Below are 21,405 nucleotides of genomic sequence, written 5' to 3'. Positions count from 1 at the left end.
GGATGAAATTACACCTGGATCACTAGGTGTCTTCAGTCCCTAACCATCTTTAAAGTGTTGTGAAAAGGAATGGCAACATTACAAAGTGGTATATGCTTTACTGCTTCAACTTTTTAAATGTGTTGCAGGAACTAAAATTTGAATATGTTTTTATCTTGGAAAACAAACAAACAAACATACACCATACAAAAACACGATAAAATAATAAGGAACACTTATGTTTGTTGTACAAATAATTTTTGTTGTATTGTCTGCAATGAAATACAAGCTTTTTTTTTACTTTTTCCATACTGTCCTAACATTTTCTGATTTGGGGTTGTAATAATGGAATAGTTCACCCAAAATGAAAAGTTAATCACTATTTACTCACCCTCATGTGGTTCCAAAACCTGTATTAGGTTTGTTATATAACACAAAACAAGTTATTTTGTAGAATGTTAAAAACCGGTAACCTCAGACTTACATAGTAGGAAAAACAAATTCAATGGTTACAGGTTTCTTCAAAAAATCTTCTCTTGTGTAAATGACTGAATTTTCAGTCTTGAGTGAAGTATATTTTTTAATGAATCTGCTGACATATTAACACTTGTAAAACAGTTTTTTATTATACTAATGTGTATCTCAAGTGTTACTGTAACAAATGTTTTGCTTATTGATCATTAATGTTAATTAATAAATTAAACTACCTTAACTTTTGGAACCTTGTTGCAAATCGTTACCTGATTACCCTTGAAAACTTTAATGTTAGCCTTTTGTTACATTCTTCAATAACTCCATTGAAATGCATTAAAACCATTCAGCAACTGCATAGCAACGTCCTTGTCAGTTTAAAGTTTACACATAAGCGCCACATTTTCAGCAGAAGTACCAACTTAGTAGATAGCACTTTGATTTCAAATCTATCTCTCTTTAGCCAATAACATTTAGAATATGTTTTGTGTTCTCCTTCATTCTATTTCAGCTGGTTAGTGGCTAAAGACACATCTGCATATATGTTAACCAATTATGATGGCCCTAATTATAATGATTATACAGCAATTAAGGACAGATGGCAGTGGGTGTGTATAATCTTTCTGATGGCTTTTTGTCTGTTTCCTTTCATTCATTGATGAACTGATAATGTTTGAATACATTGGCTTGTCCTGTTGCACATATGCACTTAACTGAGGCTTTTTTTCACCAGACACATGCTATTGTTAAAAAGTTTGACTTTAGTTTTAATTTGCTCAACTGGATTGCATTTATTTGACCAAAAATACAGTAAATCCAGCAGTACTGTAAATATTTGAAATACTTATTTATATATATATATATATATATATATATATATATATATATATATATATATATATATATATATATATATATATATATATATATATATATATATAATAAACATAAATTTCTGTAATAAAAGAAGACCTAATTCCAGTCTTCAGTGTGACACAATCGTTCAGAATTGTTTTTAATATGGTGATATGCTGGTCATTTATCCTTTAAAAATGTTCAAAACAATTATGCTGCCTTGCATTATCATTTTTGATGAATAATTTGTTTTACAATTTAAAAAATTACATCTGAATGTTTACTGTTACTTTTGTTCAATGTCAATAATTCCCTGTGAAATAAAAGTATTATTTTCTTACAAATAAAAAGCTGACCCCACAGTTTCAAATGAGTGTTCTGTAAATTTTATGGTGAAAGTGTGAATATACTTATAATTTAAATGCTTTGTCAGTGGTTCTCAACAGCACCCATTTTTACAATGAGAATGAAGTGGTGACCCCGACGTGATACCCAAGTTGTTTTCCATACAAAAGGTTTAAAAGTCCTTAAATTTCACACATTTGTTTGTAATATTTCCAAGTAATGTTTAGGTCTATCAGTATTCTAAATGATCAACTCTTTCCCCATCCATCCATATCTATAGTATCCATCCATAGTATCCATTCATCATATTCATCCATCTATCTATAGTACCCATCCATAGTATCTATCCTATCAATTCTATCCATCCATTCATTCATCCATCAATAGTATGTTTTTCTGTTCAATCCATCCATCCATCCATCCATCCATCGTATTCATTTATTCATTCATTCATTCATCCACCTATAGTACCCATCCATAATATCCATGCATCCATCCTATCAATTCTATTCATCCATCCTATCAATTCTATCCATCCATCAATAGTATCAGTTTGTCCATTCCATCCATCCATCCATTTTATCATATTCATCCGCCTATTGCCATCCATCCATCCATCCTATCAATTCCAATCTAGCAATTCCATCCATCCATCAAAACTTTTTGTCCGTTAGTTCCATCCATCCATCCATTTATCGTATTCATCCGCCTATCTATTGTACCCATCCATAGTAACCATCCATCCATCAGTCTTTTGTATCCATCCATTCTAGCAATTCCATCCATTGATCCATCAATACTATTCGTCTGTCCGTTCCATCCATCCATCCATCCATCCATCCATCCATCCATCCATCCATCCATCCATCCATCCATACATCCATCCATCCCTCCCTCCTTCCTTCCTTCCTTCCAATCAATTCTATTCACCCCTCCATCCATCCTATCAATTCTATCCACCCATCCATCCATCTATCAATTATTCTCACCCATCCATCCATCCATCAATTCTATCCACCCATCCATCCATCTATCAATAGTATCCGTCCATCCATTCGTTCCATCCATTCATCATATCATCCATCCATCTATTGTATCCATCAAACCCACCGCATCCTTCAAATCCATACATCCCATCGATCCTATCTATCATGTCCATCCATCCATCCATCCATCCTGGGTTAAATTTATATAGTTTATAATAATTTTAGCACTTGTTTCCACTTCTCCACTTGTTTTAAGTTGCAGTGTTTCTGTCCCCAATCACAAGATGCCCTCTAGGGCCCTCTGTGATGGTACTCTCTAATGTATAATAGTTAAAGCATAGGGAGCTGGAATATACCATCAAGGATGGGGAAAGAGTTAATGACACTAACATTTTACAAGTTACTTATAATATATACTATTTTGGTTTCTAAAGATTGATGGTCTTGTCAGACAAATAATTCACCCTATAAAACACATTGGGGTCAACATACTGTAAACCCTGTGAACCCATAATCAGTGTAGACTGTGTGATATTTGATATGTTTTTTTAGCATTGTCATGCAAAATCTGCATTTTTGCTTTTTAATGTCTAATAGTTGTTAAAAATACTGTAGACTTTTATCGCACACATCTTTTACACTAAAAACTAAACATTTACTTTATTCTCCTGCATTGATGTAAGATTTTATTGTTTAGCTTCTATCCCCCTGATCAGAGCAGATCTGCTGCCTGACAATTGAGAACCACTGCAAGTTTGTAGCACAAAATAATGCTAATATTATTTGTTCTAGAAAATGTCAACTTTCTGATGCTTGACTGGTGACTGAAGATGGCAGAGCAACAAGAAGGCATCCAGATGCAAGTGCTTCAAAAACACAAAGGTATTTCCATGTTTTTAAAGTTGATCTCTCTTTGATTCATCACATTATGATGATATGGTGCTCTTACAAAAATAGTGAGCTAACTTTTATGTCTGAACAAAGAGACTCCTAAAAAAAATCCAAGAAAAGCGTGGAAAATCCAGCTTTAAACAAAGAACAAAAAAACACATCCACAACACACACACATACACACTATACCCACAATTGAGCTCTCCTGTGGCGAGTCCAAGTTCAGCCAGGGTTGAAATCAAATCACAGTGGGAACTCATGGTGAGGTTACAGTCTTTGCAAACAAGCTTTTTTTATCTGGATGTTTTCAAAGCAGTCAAAAATATCTTCCGTTGTTTGGTGGTCCTCAGAAACATCCTTGTGGGCTGTGCTCAATTGAGCAATTACCGTCCACTGATCATGAGAGACTTTTTCAAATGGTTCTGCATGAATCGTTTGTCACAGCACTACACAACACAAAAGGATGAACGGGACAGGAGGTTTGAGCCGGTCGGACGCTAGACGTCGATTTCCTGTGGGGGAGAGCAGGTAGTAGCTATCATACAGCAACAATGGTTACGTCGAGAAAGATTTTGCTGGTTCATTTTGAATAGATTTGCCTTGCGTGCTTGCCAGCCCCATTGTGGGGGATGTTTATTGTTGGCCGATGTGACAACCAAACCGGTTTGGAAAGGGTGTCAAATTGAAGCTGTATCCACTTGCTCCACATTTGAATGAGGGTTTGAAGATGTGTGCCGCCCATTCAGCCTAATTCTTTTCAAATTACACTCCCTTTGTGTTGTAAAATCGCTGAAGCAAAATCCAGGAAGGGCTTTATCTGAGCCGCTGCAAATCATAATGGCCAGTAGTGTGCCTCCTCAGTGAATTGTGGGTACGTCTCCCATCCAGGCCCCCGGTAGCGGTCTGGGATACGAGTATGCATTCTGTGAAAACAAGCAGGGATGAATTAGATTTGCACGACAAATATAGCATTGTGTTTGGGCACATTTCCAGCACAATTGGAATGCGTTAAGCATGTTGTTTACACCCGGAGTCAATGCAGCCAAACAAATTAGCTTTCAAATGTGTTTAATTTGAAAGCATTCCCAAGATGATGTTTCTTGTGCAAACAATCCTCTGCTTTTAATTGAACTTAGCTGTCTTTAACTCTCGTTGAAGAATCAATTAGCTGCCACAGCTACTGTATATATTTGCTATCTTTCTTCCTGCACCTAGGAACACTTTTTTTTAAAAAGCATGTCTGTTCCCAATGCACCTCGGCATGTTTCACATCTGCTCATCTTCACGGGGAGATTAGCCTGTGCATGCAGTGAACAGCTCTTTGTGTTTAAAATGATAATTAAGCAGTGTAGGGACACAAATTTGTTTGAACTTCTTATTTTGATGTGTTTTTTACTTGAAGAAACACAAAAATTGTCCAACTCGTTAGCCTGTGTCAAACAGCAATACCGTTAAATATCTCTAAAATTACCAGAACGACTTTACCAGTAAATTAAAAAAAAAAGCACTGTTCACACATGCAAGGATGTTCTGGAATTTTTCCAGAAAAGACCATTTGCACACCCATTCCAAAATATAGGTAAATTCAGACATCATTAACCAGAAATGAGCTCTAAACGGCTGCGCTTGTATTCGTAAACATAGAAGTGGTCAGGCTTTTGTTGAGGATTTCACTTTTATTTAAAGAGACACCCAAAGGCAGAAGCGCGAACCACAGCTAAATGCTTACACATTTGATTACATTACACAACTTCTATCGATGGGTAAGTAAAAGTATTGTGAACAACTTCGATGAAAACATATTGAAAAACACTTTCGCATGTCGAGATGTGCATAATTTGTGTGTGTGTGCTGGTGCTCACGGGCTGCTTCACTTGCGCACGCATCAAGCAACTGAAGCAGAGCTTGAAGGTAAACCAACAGCCAATTAACATAAGCATATTATCGACAGTTTTTTTTGCACAGTTGGCATTCAGAAGGAACATTGTAATGTTTTATGTCCAATATCTAACAGCTAAATGTGTCTTGAGAATATTCAAAGGCTTTTATTTTCATAAACAGCGCAGATGTGAATGCGACTTGATGTTTTGATTGGCTGGAGTAGACGTCTCACGCTAGCATATTCTAATCGTAAATGTGATCTTTCCGGCAATTTTTCCTTGTGTTCACACAGAGCATCATTTCTGCAAATTACTGGTAATATTACAATTTCTCCTTCCGGAAAACTGCCGGAACGAGTTTATGGATATTTTTAAAAAGGGCCTGTTCATACATGATCCCTTTCCGGAAAAAGGGGCTGTTGACAGTCAATGTTGGGCACGTTTCTCTAAAAGCGTAATAAGTAATAGTTACTGGTTACTTTTCGCAAATAGTAACTGAGTTAGGCCCAATCCTAATTCTATCTTTGTACCCCTTCTCCTTTCCCTTTGGCCCTTGAAACAGAGTGTGAAGTAGAAGGGCTTCCAAATTTACCCCTAAGAACTGTGACACCTCTTCAGCACCTGGACATGTCATCATATGTCATTACAATCTCTTGTTTCATATGAGATAAGACTATTACAATTGCTGTAGTTATTCCAGTTGTGTTGTTGTTTGGTATTTATCTTCAGGAAATCCCTGAAGACATATATTATGTTATAATGTGGCAATACGATCCTAACTATAATGTGCATGTACACAGTGGCCATATTCATCTATGTAAACACTCCAAAAACAACATTAACATTATAGCAGACACTGTAAAAGCTCATTCCCAGCCACTAGACTTTTCTGACAGGGTACTCGCGTGTCATTGAGTGTCAGAATGTTGTGGGACTGCTATACAGGAGTTATTATTAGGGATTATAGAGAGTGAATTTTTGTAAAGCATGACAGTAAAACAAAAACGCAGTTATGAAGCAACGTCTCAAGACATCAGCCAGGAAATTAAAACTTGGCCACAAATGGGTCTCCCAAACAGACCATGAACCTAAGCAAACTGCTAAATTAGTTAAAATGTGCTTTAATGACAACAGAGTGAATGTTTTGGAGTGGCCATCACAAATCCCTGATCTCAATTCTATAGAAAATTTGTGGGCAGAGTTGAAAAAGCTTGTGTGAGCAGGACAGCCTACAAATCTGACTCCGTTACACCCGTTCTTTCAGGAGGAATTGTGAAGAAGCTTGTGGAAGGATACCTTATACATTTGACCAACGTTATACAGTTTAAAAGTAAAACTTAAAAATCCAAAGGAAATGTATGTAAACTTTTTACTGTCTTGAAATTAATAAAAACATCTCTAAAAAAATTCTCTCATTATTCTGGCATTTAGCAAATGTTAAGGATTTAGGTAATCCTAACGGACCTAAAATAGTAAAAGTTTAGTATGATTTACCATCAGACATTTTTTTTTTAAATGGTTTTGTTCCTATTGTTAGAGTGTATGTAAGCTGGTTTCAACGGTAAGATCTAACATTACATTCTGTATGTGTCTGTACTCAACTCTTTGTGGTTCCTCTAAAATCAGCTTATATTGCAGGGAGTTTAATAAAACCACAGGTTCTGCATTGTTCTATTCTATGATGTAAGAGGTTGAATAAGCTCCGCCTCCACAAACATATCAAAACCTGCTTCACTGCAAAACTGTCAGCCAATCACAACGAGTGTGATTTTTGCATCTATAATTGACCACGCCCATTCAAACAGACCATTCTGATGGTCAAAAATAGGAATCAATCATTTTCCTTCGACTTAGTCCCTTTATACATCAGGGGTTGCCACAGTGGAATGAACCACTAACTTATCCAGCATATGTTTTACACAGCCACATATGTATTACATGTACCACATGTCTTTGGATTGTGGGTAAACCCACAGCGTAAAATATATGCCAGAATAGTTGGCAGTTCATTCCTCTGGGGTGACATCTGATAAATAAGGGACTAAGCCAGTGGTCACTAAACTTGTTCCTGGAGGGCCGGTGCCCTACAGATTTTAGCTCCAATTCTAATCAAACTCACCTGAACAAGCTAATCAAGGTCTTACTAGGTATACTTGAAACATCCAGGCAGGTGTGTTTAGGCAAGTTGGAGCTAAACCCTGCAGACACCGGCCCTCCAGGTCCGAGATTGGTGACCCCTGGACTAAGCCGAATGAAATTAATGAATGAAATTATGATGCTTTTTAAAAATATCTTGTAAACAATGGACCTCAGAGAACAGTACAAAAACTGAGGTAGTTCATGACCCCTTCAAAAAAACTAAAATATTCACACACCCCTCAGTGAGTACAAAAAGAATCACAAGCAAATAATAACACAAAGGCAAAGACTTCGAAGTCTTTTTGATTTTGAAGACTTCAAATCTGTCAGCTCCAACAACCAGAGACTAAATTAAAATAGTCCCTTCTGGTAAGGAGACCGTTCATACATGGATGTTTTGCCTCAATTGTCCACAGTGGCTCTGCATCTTCTCACAAACATCAAAGCAATTTGTTATCCCGTTTAAAACATCTTTTCCTGTAGTCAACAAGCTTCATGTAATCATTTGCCCAACAGAGGAGTGCGCATGCTGTTTTTATTTTGCAATGTTAGTTGAATATATGATCTTCATTCTGTGAGAAGACACACAAAAACCAGTAGGGGTCTAATCTTTCAATCGCAGGGCTCCATGGAGAGTTGTAATTATTATGCTTATGAATAACTCATCTATCATGTCTTGTAAAGTGGATGAAGTGAGCTCTGCTATCCGTGTTTCTTGAGCTGATCAAGGAGAGTATGGTGTACTATTCATAAAGCCAATAGAAGCTATATGGCACGACTTGTTTTTTTTTAAGTTAACATAATAACACTATGAACATTTGTATGCTGGACAGTACATGCAGTGTATGTGTATTATGTGTAATATGACTCGTCAGATTAGAAAAAGTCATTGCCTTTTTATTAAGTGTAAATAACTAACCTTGAGTCGTTGAATAAGCTATTCTCACTTATCACACCTTTGCTTAAATGGATTTTAAAGGTACAGTATTTAAGTATGACACCCAGTGGTTGAGCTAGGTATTGCACTCCTGAAACAAAACATTTTTACTTGACCATGCAAGCGCATGTTGCCTGACTGACATGAATGTGCCTGACTATTAAGACTTACGACTGATTTAAGACTTATCCAGCAAGTTTTTACGCAGTTTTTACACAGCGGATACCCTTCCAGCCGCAACCCATCTCTGGGAATCATTCACACACACATTCAGACACACTCATACACTACAGACAATTTAGCCTACCCAATTCACCTGTACCGCATGTCTGAAACCCACGCGAAGGCAGGGATAACATGCAAACTTCACACAGAAATGCCAACTGAGCCGAGGTTCGAACCAGCGACCTTCTTGTTAGGTGACAGCACTACCTACTGCACCACTGCCTCGCCCTTTTATTTTCACTTATTCATAACATAATGTTTTATGTTCCAATTTGCATTGGGTATAATCATCAGCTACTGCAATATCTGTATTATTGTATTACTGTAGATTTATTATAAACAGCCATTGAATAAAAAAGTAAGATGGATTTTATTTTATGGTCAGCAATTCAAGTATACTGGTGTTTTTAAATTTACTTCGTAAGCTAGATCAAAATGGCAAGTATGGATGGAAATCGTTGTGTATTTACTGATAAAGATTCATATTATCAGTAAATAATATGCCTCCTTTGGTAAATTGGTTTGAAAAAAGAAGTCAGAATTATTAGTCCTCTCGTGAATTTTTGTTTTCATTTTCAAATATTTCACAAATGCTGTTTAACAGGGCAAGGAGTATTTCACAGAAACAAGAATCAGTCCAAGGCACTCGAATAAAGTGAAAAATGTAAAAAGTCTTTATTCACATGGCTAAATCTCTAAAAACCTACTCGTTTCGGAAGAAGTCTGCCTTCATCAGGGTAACAGTGATCAGGGGCGTCTAGAGTCTCTTTTGAGTACTACGATCACATGACTCATTTAAACATCTCAAATGGCACTCAAATAATTTAACAAGCAAAGTCTACTATCATCATAAATTCAGCATAGATACACAAACACCCACTTACATATATGGGAAAAGAGAGAGAGAGAGAAAAAAAAGGAAAATACATATATATATACAAACACATACATTAATGTATAATGATAATCTGTAAAGCATCTATAGAAAAACTCATTCATTTTCTTGTCGGCTTAGTCCCTTTTTTAATCCGGGGTCGCCACAGCGGAATGAACCGCCAACTAAGTATTTCCTATAATATATTTCTTCTTGAGACTTATTTGTTTTATTTTGGCTAAAGAAAAAAAAACTGTTTTGTTTATTTAAGTATTATGTTAAGGTTAGTATTATTAGCCTGCTTAATCATTTTTTTTTCTTCTATTGACTACAGAACAAAACGTTGTTATACAATGACTTGCCTAATTAACCTAATGAACCTTGTTAAGCTTTTAAATGTTACTTTAAGCTGAACACTAGTATCTTGAAAAATATCTAGAAAACTTTACTGTCCTCATGGCAAAGATAACAGAAATCAGATAATAGTTAATAATTTAGTCACTAAAACTATTATGATTACAAATGTGAAATTAAAAATGTCTCTCTGTTGAACAGAAATTAAGTAAAACATATACAGGGGGCTAATAATTCGAGAGGACTAAAAATTCTGACTTCAACTGTATTTTTAAATCAAATCACCAACTTTCTTTTTACTAAAAGTATAAAATATTGAGCTGATGTTTTCAGATGGATATTGAGTTTAGTGTTGCGATGTTCTTTTAACTAATTCACTGAATAAGAAGCAGATAAAGTGAGTCATTAATCACATCGGTTTGTGCTGTATGTTTTCTGCATATGTTTTCTGAAGTAGTCGAAAAACATCTTTGTATAGTTATTCTGTTGCCGGTCTGTTTTCTTATCTCATTTCATTCACAAGCAAACATGCATATTAACAGCTTATGTCTTTTATTCTCTCTCTCAAGGTTATTAAGGATTGAATAATGCCTAAAACTTTCTATATTGGCTTTTACCAAGTAGAGTTAGATTGTATAATAAAAGCAATAAAAATCATTTGAAATGTGTTTTGAAAGCTTAAGCAAGAGATTATTAACGTAATCATTATTATAAGCTTTTAGCTTAATGTTAAATTAGCATTAAATTAGAAATAGAAATGCAGAGTGAGCAGAGCAGTGTGTGCTTTAAAACATATTCAACAGATTCAAATCACACATGAAGCCTTCAAAACATAATTCAAGGTCATGTTGACATTATGCAAACACAACATGAATATATAAATAAGAAAATATTCAGGTCTTTAGTGTGGTTTCTTTGCTGTCTGTCTAAAACTTAGCTATGAAGCGACATGCACCAAGTCCATAGATACAGTTAAAGTATTATTAGTCCCCCAAATTATTTTTTCCCTCAATTTCTGATTAATGTGGAGATTTTTTTTTTCCACCACATTTCTTAACATAACAGTTTTAATAACTCATTTCTAATAACTGATATATTTGATCTTTGCATTGATGACAGTAATATTTTACTAGTTACTTTTCAATACACTTCAGTACAGCTTAAAGTGACATTTAAACGCTTAACTAGGTTAATTAGGTTGACTAGGCAGGTTAGGCAAGTTATTGTATAACGATGGTTTGTTCTGTAGAATATCGAAATAAAAAATATATAGCTTAATTTTCACCTTAAAATGGTTCATAAAATTTTTTTAAACTGCTTTTATTCTAGCTAAAATAAAACAAATAAGACTTTCTCCAGAAGAAAAAATATTATCATTCATACTGTTAAAATTTTCTCGCTCTGTTAAACACAATTTGGAAAATATTTAAAAAGGAGAAAAAGGCGGCTAATAATTCTGACTTCAAATGAATGTACTCTAGATATTGCATATGGACCCTGAGCCTTTGTCAATACCATCGCCACATTTGTACGGTGCTCCCAGGACAGAAGTCATTTAAGATGCTGGACTTTTGTGCTGTGTATGGGTATAGCAACGAGCAGACAGAGCATAAAGGCAGAACATTTCATAGGGAAGATTTAGTTTTTTAGGATTTTGTATGTTACGAACGTTTGTGCTCAACTAGTAACATTATTGATGATAATACAGTCACTTACTGCACTGATCGTAAGGCAAAGAAGCATCAATTTGCTCTAAATTCTAGGCTTATGCTAGTTTTGTTGAATAAAATCTGCAAACTGAAAATGAAACTTGACAACAAGACACTGCTGTGCCAGAAACTTGTATTATTGTCAGATAAGTGAAGTAATGGCTAGTTTTTGAAGTAACTTATAGGGGTGCCTGATAACATAACAGTGTTTGCACCTCATTGTGCATACTGTCCACCCTAAATTATTAAATATTAGATATGTTATATATGATTTAAATAAGAAAGGTGCAGATTGAGATGCAGGAGTATTGATGGTTCATATGAGTCGCTCATAACGGAGATTCATACATAAACCAATTGCCCCCTCTGTTAGCATTTGAAGTGAAAGCAGGAGAAGAGGTGTGTTTCAGGACACAGATTAGATCAAGTTCAACAGAGAGGGAGGATAATAAGTTTCCATGCACATAAACACACGCAACTTGTTGGCAATGCCCATGCAGTCACATATCATCAATGCAGAAAAGTGATGTCAAATGATAATTTTGTTCATTTAAAAAAATATTTGCATATTGCCCAACGAGAAAACTCCCGATCGTAGATATCTATATGTGTCTATATATCAATGTCTCCAGATGCCCAGTCTTTCACAGCACCTTGGTCCCACATTCATTTCAAACGAGCGCAACTCTGTACTAAAATGGCGGCTCTATTGATGCATTCCTTCCAATAGACAACAATAGCATCGGCGACGTCTAATGTAAATATCTATAGACCAAGTCTATAAGCTGTTCTATATTTTGTTCATTTATTCATCTTCTTTTCGGCTTAGTCCCTTTATTAATCAGCGGTCGCCACAGCAGAATGAACCGCCAACTTATCCAGCATATGTTTTACTCACTGGATGCCTTTTCAGCTGCATCCCATCACTGGGAAACTCTATATGTTGTGTCTGCTTTTAAATTATAATGCTTTTAGGCAGCACGGTGGCTCAGTGGTTAGTACTGTCACCTTACAGCAAGAAGGTTGAGGGTTCGAATCCTGGCTGGGCCACTTGGCATCGGGTGCTTCGGTTTCCCCCACAAATCCAAAGACATGCGCTACAGGTGAATGGAATAAACTAAATTGGTCGTAATGTATGAGTGTGTGTGTGAATGCAAGAGTGCATGTGTGTTTCCTAGTACTGAGTTGCAGTCCGAAGAGTATCTGCTGTGTAAAACATATGCCGGAATTATAGTGGGTGGTTCATTCCGCTGTAAACACCTCTAATAAATAAGGGACTAAGCCGAACGAAAATTAATAATTGAAATGATGAAGTTTCTTGGAAGTTGAAAATATCTTCAGAACATAAGTGGACCTCAGAGAACAGTACAATAACTGAGGTAAATCATGACCCCTTTGAAATACACGAAAATATTCATACTCTCCCAGTGCGTACAAAAATGATCACAACCAAATAATAACACAATGGCAAAGCCTTTTCTAATCTTTGGGCTCCAACAAGCAGAGACGAAATTAAAATAGTCGCTTCTGGTAAGGAAACCGTTCATGGATGTTTTGCATCTGTCTGTCTAAAACCTGGCTATGATGTGACATGGACCAAGTCTATATGCTGTTCTATACGTTGTGTTTGTCATTTGATATGTCAGTACATTTTGTTATACGCTGTTCGTTCTTTCTGTTGTTCTGTAACTCAAACAATCTATACATGATTGCTAGTTCAGTTTTCTGTTAGTGTATTCTGTCCAATGTTTGTTCTTACTTAATTCACTTTATTATCCTCAGTGGGGAATTTTTTTCTTGGAGCCTAGGCATGCATTTGCACACACTGAACGAAACACAAATCAACACTAATGTTCAACAACGAATAAAATGCATATTTAAAAGTCTAATTGATTTAGGTAAAAGAAAAATAGATTTTGCAAAGCGATTATGTCTGCATGCAGGGAGTCTGTGTTGTCTACTGAAAGCCAATAACTTGTACTCACAAAACAAACTAGGGGTCAGATCATATTTGAAGATTTTTCTGATTTTGTATTTGATGTTTGTTTGTGTTCTTTTAGCAACTTGTTCCACTTTTTAATCTGTCTTCTTCTCATTTTTTCCTTCTATGTTCATCCTGTCTCTCCAGCCATCCCTTTATCACTCCATTTCTCCATCCAACCATCCATCCATCCATCCATCCAACCATCCATCCACCTAACTATTCATCAATCAATCACCCATTTCTCCATCCATTCATCCATCCCTCTATCAGTCCATATATCCATCCATCCATCACTCCATTTATCTTTCCATCCACCCGACTTTTCATCCATCCATAACTCCTTTTCTCCATTCATTACGATTTCTCCATCCATCCATCCATCCATCTATCCATCCATCCATCCATCCATCCATCCATCCATCCATCCATCCATCCATCCATCCATATGCACCTATTCATCCATCCATCCATCCATCATCCCTCTATCCATCCATATCTATGCACCTATTCATCCATCTATTGATCAATTTTTCCATCCATCCCTCTATCCATCCATATATATGCACCCATTCATCCATCCATTGATCAATTTTTCCATCCATCCATCCATCCATCCATCCTCAATCTAACTATTTATCATCCATCACTTCATTTCTTCATCCACCCATCCATCCACCCGACTATTCATCCATAAATCTCTATGCTCCTACTCATCCATCCATCCATCTCTATGCACCTATTCATCCATCCATTTATCAATTTTTCCATCCATCCATCAATTTCTCTATCACTCCATTTCATCCATCCATCCATCCGTCCATCCATCCATTTCGCTATCACTCCATTTCTCCCATTTCTCCATTTCTCCATCCATCCATCCATCCATCCATCCATTTCTCTATCACTCCATTTCTCCCATCCATCCATCCATCCATCCATCCATCCATCCATCCATCCATCCATCCATCCATCCATCCATCCATTTCTCTATCACTCCATTTCTCCCATCCATCCATCCATCCATCCATCCATCCATCCATCCATCCATCCATCCATCCATCCAATCATCCATCCATCCATCCATCCATCCATCCATCCATCCATCCATCCATCCATCCATCCATCCATCCATCCATCCATCCATCCATCCATCCATCCATCCATCCATCCATCCATCCGTCCGTCCGTCTCCTTCAGACTTTAAGTAAAGACAGTATGCTAAGAAGAGTAATTGTTTTGAGCCAAATTCAGGCTCTCATTGCTCATTTAAACACCACCGCAGCTTGTCTGAGTCTTCGTGTTTATCGATAAAGCTGGACTCCAACCGTGTTTCCTTTTGATCTGGATTGTTTCGCGATTTCTCTGATTGCCATAAATCACTCAGACCTTAGATAACCGCTGACCCGAGCACTCTTCTCGCCGCTGATAGAGATGCTTTGCTAATGGCTTTTTAATTTGCACCTCATCAGTCCTGCAATAGAGGTTTCCAGACGGAGAATAGATAGCGCTCACCTTACCATTGATTAAGCCTCCTGAGAGGCCGTAAATGTGCCTGTCCTTCAGAGCTACTCATTTCTGTGCAGAAAAAAATAACAAATATTATCAAAATGCCAGCTCTGGGTGTGCACCTCTGTAGTCCAACTGTTCTTTCAGCACACTTCTGCAGTCGTGCGTGTTAACATGTGCACGGGTTTGTATGCAAACTCGGCCTTGATTTATCAGCTGTTGTGAATCGAGGACAGCGGCTCCTGGAAAAGCAAGCCAAACACTGCGACACGTAAATGTGCACGCTTATAAATCTTGATGGCCACTCCACCTCTCCGCCTGTACAATACAATCATGAGTCATGCGGTGATGCAAATTAACTGATGGGCCTCATAAATTCTTATGATGACAAATAAAAACATCAACACTTCGCCAGGTCTGAACACATTTCATTTAATGTGGCAGATGGGCGAAGTGAATCTAACAGTACAGAGATCAAGAAAGGAAAGGTTATTATTATTTCTCAGAGGCTCCTCTTTCTCTTGAGTCATATTGTGGTTTTTATTTTGATGTGTGCAATTATTTGTCATTTTGTCAACATTGTTTTTGTGTTATTTCTCAGATGCTTGCTGTATTGATGTTTTTATGATGAAGCCAAAGATTTTACGATCTTCGTAATAAATCTAATATTCCTCAAAGTTCCTAAGGGGCAAAATAAATACTCAGTTGAAACGTAAGTGTTTTGGTCAGTTTCGTTTTTTGCTGAGATTAATGTTGAATGTTTGAGACCATATTGACATAGCTGACTTCTGCAGGAGAGTTAATTTTGCTAATAAACTCTATTGCTGCGTCCCAAATGGCACTTTATACACTATGCACTTATACAGTCAACAGCATAGTATATATATGTAATGTCGCCCCAGATTTAACACAGTTTTTTTTTTTTTACTAAGCAGAAATTCAAACAGTTACCCTGCTGACTTTTGTCGGTTGCTAAATTAGTGAAATAAATGACCAAACTAAATAAATCAAATAATACCTGCCATGAGTATAACTGCATTTACCACTGGGAGGCGCTTTAATCACTCTCATAGGAGAGTTTTGCTTTTCACAATCCAAAATAAATAAGGTAATCCCAAAGCAGTGGCCGTTATATGTGAAGTTTCCAACAGTCCACACTTTTTTTTTTTTTTTTTTTACGATTGAATAAGTGCATCATCCGGGTATTTATAGTGCGATTCTTCTTTTTTTTTTTTTTTTTTTTTAAGAGTTTTTAGTGAGACTGCACTTTTTATACTACAAAATGGCGTAGAATAAATACACAATTTGCAAAGCAGTGTATGTTTGTTTTACCTTTCCAAGAGAAGAAAAGAAGTACGAAAAAAAAAAAACTGAAAACAAACAATAAAATATTATAAATAAATAATTATTTACTCATTAATTGTTTGATTGATTGATTTGTTGGTTGTTTGATTGCTAATGTTTGGTTGCCAGATTTGAAGTTTAAAGTCCAAATAAAATCAAAACTAACCATATGATTTTGTTAGCTCACATTGCTAGTTTGGTAAACAATTCATCAGCGCATGTCATTAAGAAAAAAATTGTTTGCCCTTGTAATCTGAAATTAAAAATCTGAAAGGGCTTCCTTTTTGTTTTCAGATTAGGTCTGTCTGAGGTATTGGGTGGGGCTAACATACTTAACCATGTCCCTACTACTGTCAGTTTTGACAATCAACAGAAATGGTACGGAGGAGTCTGTTAGTTTGTAAAACCTCCCCTGAAACCCTTTTCCAGATCTTTATAAATGAAATGCCTACTTTACTACATCCAATCAGCTCACAGTTGAAAAAACAAACCACACCCACTGTTTTCTCGTTTAATATTTTGTTTCTCTAGGAACTGCGTTAAAATACAATAAAAATGGTTGCAGCTTCCAGTTATTGTGGACTTTAAATAGGTCATGAACTGCCATTTAATATAATTTAATTCGGTTTTATTTTATTTAGTTTTTTTTATTTTATTTTATTTTATACTGTTACCTGAGGTCCACGTAATGTCATCAATATTTAAAATGAAAAAAAATCACAATTTAAAAATTGAGTTTTTGTGCTGTTTTTGACCCCACATTGGCACTGTTTTAATAGGTGTGACAGACTGTAGATACTAAGGTAGATGCCCACTGCTGTCATTAGCTAACTTTTTTGCAATCAATCAATCAATCAATCAATCAATCATTTGTTATATTTAGTGTTTGTTGTTGTGATTGACTACCATTTTTGCACATTAACAGAACTAAACAGTTAAGGCAGTGAAGTAGAAAGAGACATTGATCTTCTGTGTAGGCTGGGCTTATTCACACTATTACATAACATATTCAATTTCCTGTCATTTTCGCAGGTGCCTTCAATATGAGCTGTTTTTAGAGTAAAAACATAGTTTTAAGCTCTGAAAATTACAGGATATTTTTGTACTGCTGTGACCTTATTTCTAAAGATCATTCAAATTTAGATTTCCCAGTTCATGACCCCTTTAAATCCCCCTATCAGACCTATTTTCTTAAAAAGGTAGCATCATAAGTGTATCTTTGCAATCTGGCAACCGTTCACTTGAGCTCTCTACACTGCAGAGGAGGTGTGGATAGTCTGAAACCAAAAATGAAGATGAGATTGCATTAAGCAAATGTCATAGAGATATACTTCTAATAAGAAAGTGCAAGAGGCTAGTCTGTTTTCTCACAATGTTTACTGCGACTTGATCTGTGAATAAACCTTGTTAACGCCAGCTTCACAAGTCTAAAAGATGCAAGTAGAAATTTAAAAACAGAAAACAAACACTAAACATTACAATTAAATATTGGTTGGTTGGTTGGTTGGTTGATTGCAAATTTTGGGTTGCCAGATGTAAACTTTAAAAAGCTGATGAACTACCTCAGTTTTTTATTTTTTTTTATTTTGTACTTTGTACTATTGAATTATGTTCCGAAAATTATAGAGAAAAAACACAAATAGGAGTTTTTTTTTAATATGTCTGTGCTGTTTTTGACTCCTCATCAGAACATTCTGTTTGAATGGGTGTGACAGACTGTAGAAATATAAGTAAACAAGCACTGCTGTGACTGGCTAATATTTTTGCATATTAAAAGATCTAAACAGTGAGGGCAGTGAAGTAGAAAGAGGCATTGATCTGCTGTGGAGGCGGGGCTTATCCGCTATTACATAATAAATTAAATTTCCTGTCATTTTGGCAGGTGCCCTCAATATTAGCTGTTTTTACAGTAACAACATAGTTTTTACCTTTTTTATTTCAAAATATCATTAAACTTTAGATTTCCCAGTTTAGGACCCCTTTAAATCCCCCTATCAGACCTATTCTCCTAAAAGGATAGCAGCCTTTAAGAAAGTGTATCTTTGCAATCTGGCAACTGTTCACTTGCGCTCTCTACACTGCAGAGGAGGTGTGGATAGTCTGAAACCAAAGATAAAGATGACATTGCATTAAGCAAATGTCATAGAGATATACTTCTAATAAAAAAGTGCAAGGGGCTAGTCTGTTTTCTCACAATGTTTATTGCGACTTGATCTGTGAATAAACCTTGTTAACGCCAGGTTCGCAGGTCTAAAAGAAGCAAGTAGAAATTTAAAAACAAACAAACCCTAAATATTACAAATACATGGTTGGCTGGCTGGTTGGTTGATTGGTTTATTGGTTGATTGCAAATTATAAGTTGCCATATGTGAAGTTTAAATGCTCATAAACTACCTTAGTATTTTTTTTTTGTACTGTCCCTGGTGTTCATGTATAATGTTATGAAAATTGTACACAAAAAAATAAAAAATAAAATAAAATAAATAAATAAATAAAATAAATAAATAAAAATTTGAGTGTTTTGACAATTTTGTGCTGTTTTTGACCTTAATCAGAACACGCTGTTTGAATGGGTGTGACAGACTATAGACATAGAAGTGAATACCCAGTGCTGTGATTAGCTAATATTTTTGCATATTAACAGAACTAAACAGTGAGGGCAGTGAAGTAGAAAGAGGCATTGATCTTCTGTGTGAGCGGGGCTTATCCACTCTATTACATAACATATTCAATTTCCTGTCATTTTGGCAGGTAACAATAAAGTTTTGTGCTTTGAGAATACAGGAGATTTTTACACTGCTGTGACCTCTTTTATTTAAAAAAAATCCATAAAATTTACATTTCTCAGATTATGACCCCTGTAAATCCCTCAATCAGACCTATTCTCTCAAAAGTATCGCATCATATGTATATCTTTGCAATCTGGCACTTCATAGGAGGTGTGGATAGTCTGAAGACAAAGATGAAGATATTGCATAAAACAAATATCATATACTTCTAAAAAGAAAGTGCAAGGGGCTAGTCTGTTTTCTCACAATGTTTACTTAACTAGTCTAAAAGGAGCAAGTAGAAATTTTAAAACAGAAAACACACTAAATTTGTTTGACAGACTGTAGACAAAGTAAACACCCAGTGCTGTGATTGGCTAACATTTTTGCACATTAACAGACCTAAAAAGTGAAGGTAATGAAGTAGAAAGAGACATTGATCTTCTGTGTAGGCAGGGCTTATCCACACTATTAAAAATGTATTCAATTTTCTGTCATTTTGGCAGGTGCCTTCAATATGAGCTGTTTTCAGAGTAACAACATAGTTTTGAGCTCGGATAATTACAAGATATTTTTACACTCCTGTGACATCTTTTATTTCAAAAGATCATTACAATTAAGATTTCTTAGTTTATGACCCCTTTAAATTCCCCTCTCAGAATAATTCTCTTAAAAGGATAGCATCATAAGTGTATCTTTGCAATCTGGCAACCGTTCACTTGCGCTCTCTACACTGCAGAGGAGATGTGGATAGTCTGAAACCAAAAAAGAAAATGAGATTGCATTAAGCAAATTTCATATAGATATAGAGATATACTTCTGTTTTTTGGCACTTCATAAGAAACTTTGGCCACCGCTGCTTTATCAGTTCACTATAGCTAACAATAAAGTATAGCATTAATTAACAAAGAGTTGTAAATGCTATAAAATATACAGTCTAACATGTTTTACTATAGCGTTACTATACACAACCTGGCAAAAGTCTTGTCGCCTATCCAAGTTTTTGGAACAACAAATAATAACTTCTAGTTGATCATTTGATATCAGAAGAGGCTTATATGAAAGGCAGATACCTCTAGATTACGCTTATTTTACCAAAATAAAATATGATCATGCCTTGATTTTTAATTATTTAATTAGTACCATAAGGTGTGACTTTGCTTAAACAAAAGTCTTGTCACTTAACAGACATAATGTACAGAATAAAATATAAAGTATTGGAGCAGTAAAAAAAAAGAGTTAATATTGAATATGACTCCCATGACCGTGCAGGACTGCATCCATACATCTCTGCAATGACTCAAATCACTTAATAATAAAGTCATCTCTAATGGCAAAGAAAGCGTAGTTGCAGGACTCCAGAGTTCATCAAGATTCTTTGGATTCATCTTCAATGCCTCCTCCTTCATCTTACCCAAGACATGCTCAATAATGTTCATGACTGGTGACTGGGCTGACCAATCTTGGAGCACCTTGACCTTTTTTGCTTGCAGGAGCTTTGATGTGGAGGCTGAAGTATGAGAAGGAGCGCTTTCATGCTGAAAAATCTGCCCTCTCCTATGGTTTGTAGTGTAATGGGCAGCACAAATGTTTTTATACCTCAGGCTGTTGATGTTGCCATCCACTTTGCAGTTCGCTAACATGTCCCCATACTGAATATAACCCCAAACCATGATTTTTCTTTCACCAGACTTGACTGATTGTCTGACTGTGAGAATCTTGGGTCTATGAGGGTTCCAGTACGTCTTCTGCAGTATTTGTGATGATTGAGATGCAGTTTCACAGATGATTCATCAGAAAAATTGACCTTCTGCCACTTTTCCAAATGATCAGTTAGAGGTCAAGTTATTATTTGTTGCTTTTTACAACTAGGTTCGACAATAAGACTTTTTTTCTCAGGTACTGTAGTAATTACTGCAGTATTTTTTACCATTGTATTTATTTTTGCTCTACTTCTACAGTATATTGGCTTGAGATGCATACAAATTATTTTACTTTTCTTTTTCAGTAACATTCCAGTAACAAATTTTGGCAGGAAAGCAGCAAGTGCAATCAGGGCTCACTTGTTCTTCATTTATTTCTACATTATTCTAATCTGAATGAGATCCCAGAGGATACTGCATTTATCAGGTTTTGGTGAGCTTTCCACTTATCAAAA

At 35.9% G+C, this 21,405-nt stretch overlaps 1 protein-coding gene across 2 annotated transcripts in view; it reads right to left on the bottom strand.

Moving 5' to 3' along the window:
- Positions 1-1,439: 1,439 nt before the first annotated feature.
- lrrtm4l2 (leucine rich repeat transmembrane neuronal 4 like 2) overlaps positions 1,440-21,405 on the bottom strand; it is a 74,720-nt gene continuing 54,754 nt past the window's right edge. For both annotated transcript variants that reach the window (XM_009303743.4, XM_009303742.4), the window contains exon 3: positions 1,440-4,450. Coding sequence is in view for 1 of the 2 variants with exons in the window: in XM_009303742.4 (XP_009302017.1) it covers positions 4,385-4,450 (66 nt within the window). In the remaining variant the exon portion in view is untranslated. The remainder of the gene's footprint in view (positions 4,451-21,405) is intronic.

Source organism: Danio rerio, chromosome 8 (genome assembly GCF_049306965.1).
Source record: "Danio rerio strain Tuebingen ecotype United States chromosome 8, GRCz12tu, whole genome shotgun sequence".
In the NCBI taxonomy this organism is placed as follows: Eukaryota; Metazoa; Chordata; class Actinopteri; order Cypriniformes; family Danionidae; genus Danio; species Danio rerio.
This window is presented reverse-complemented; position numbering and strand designations above follow the sequence as displayed.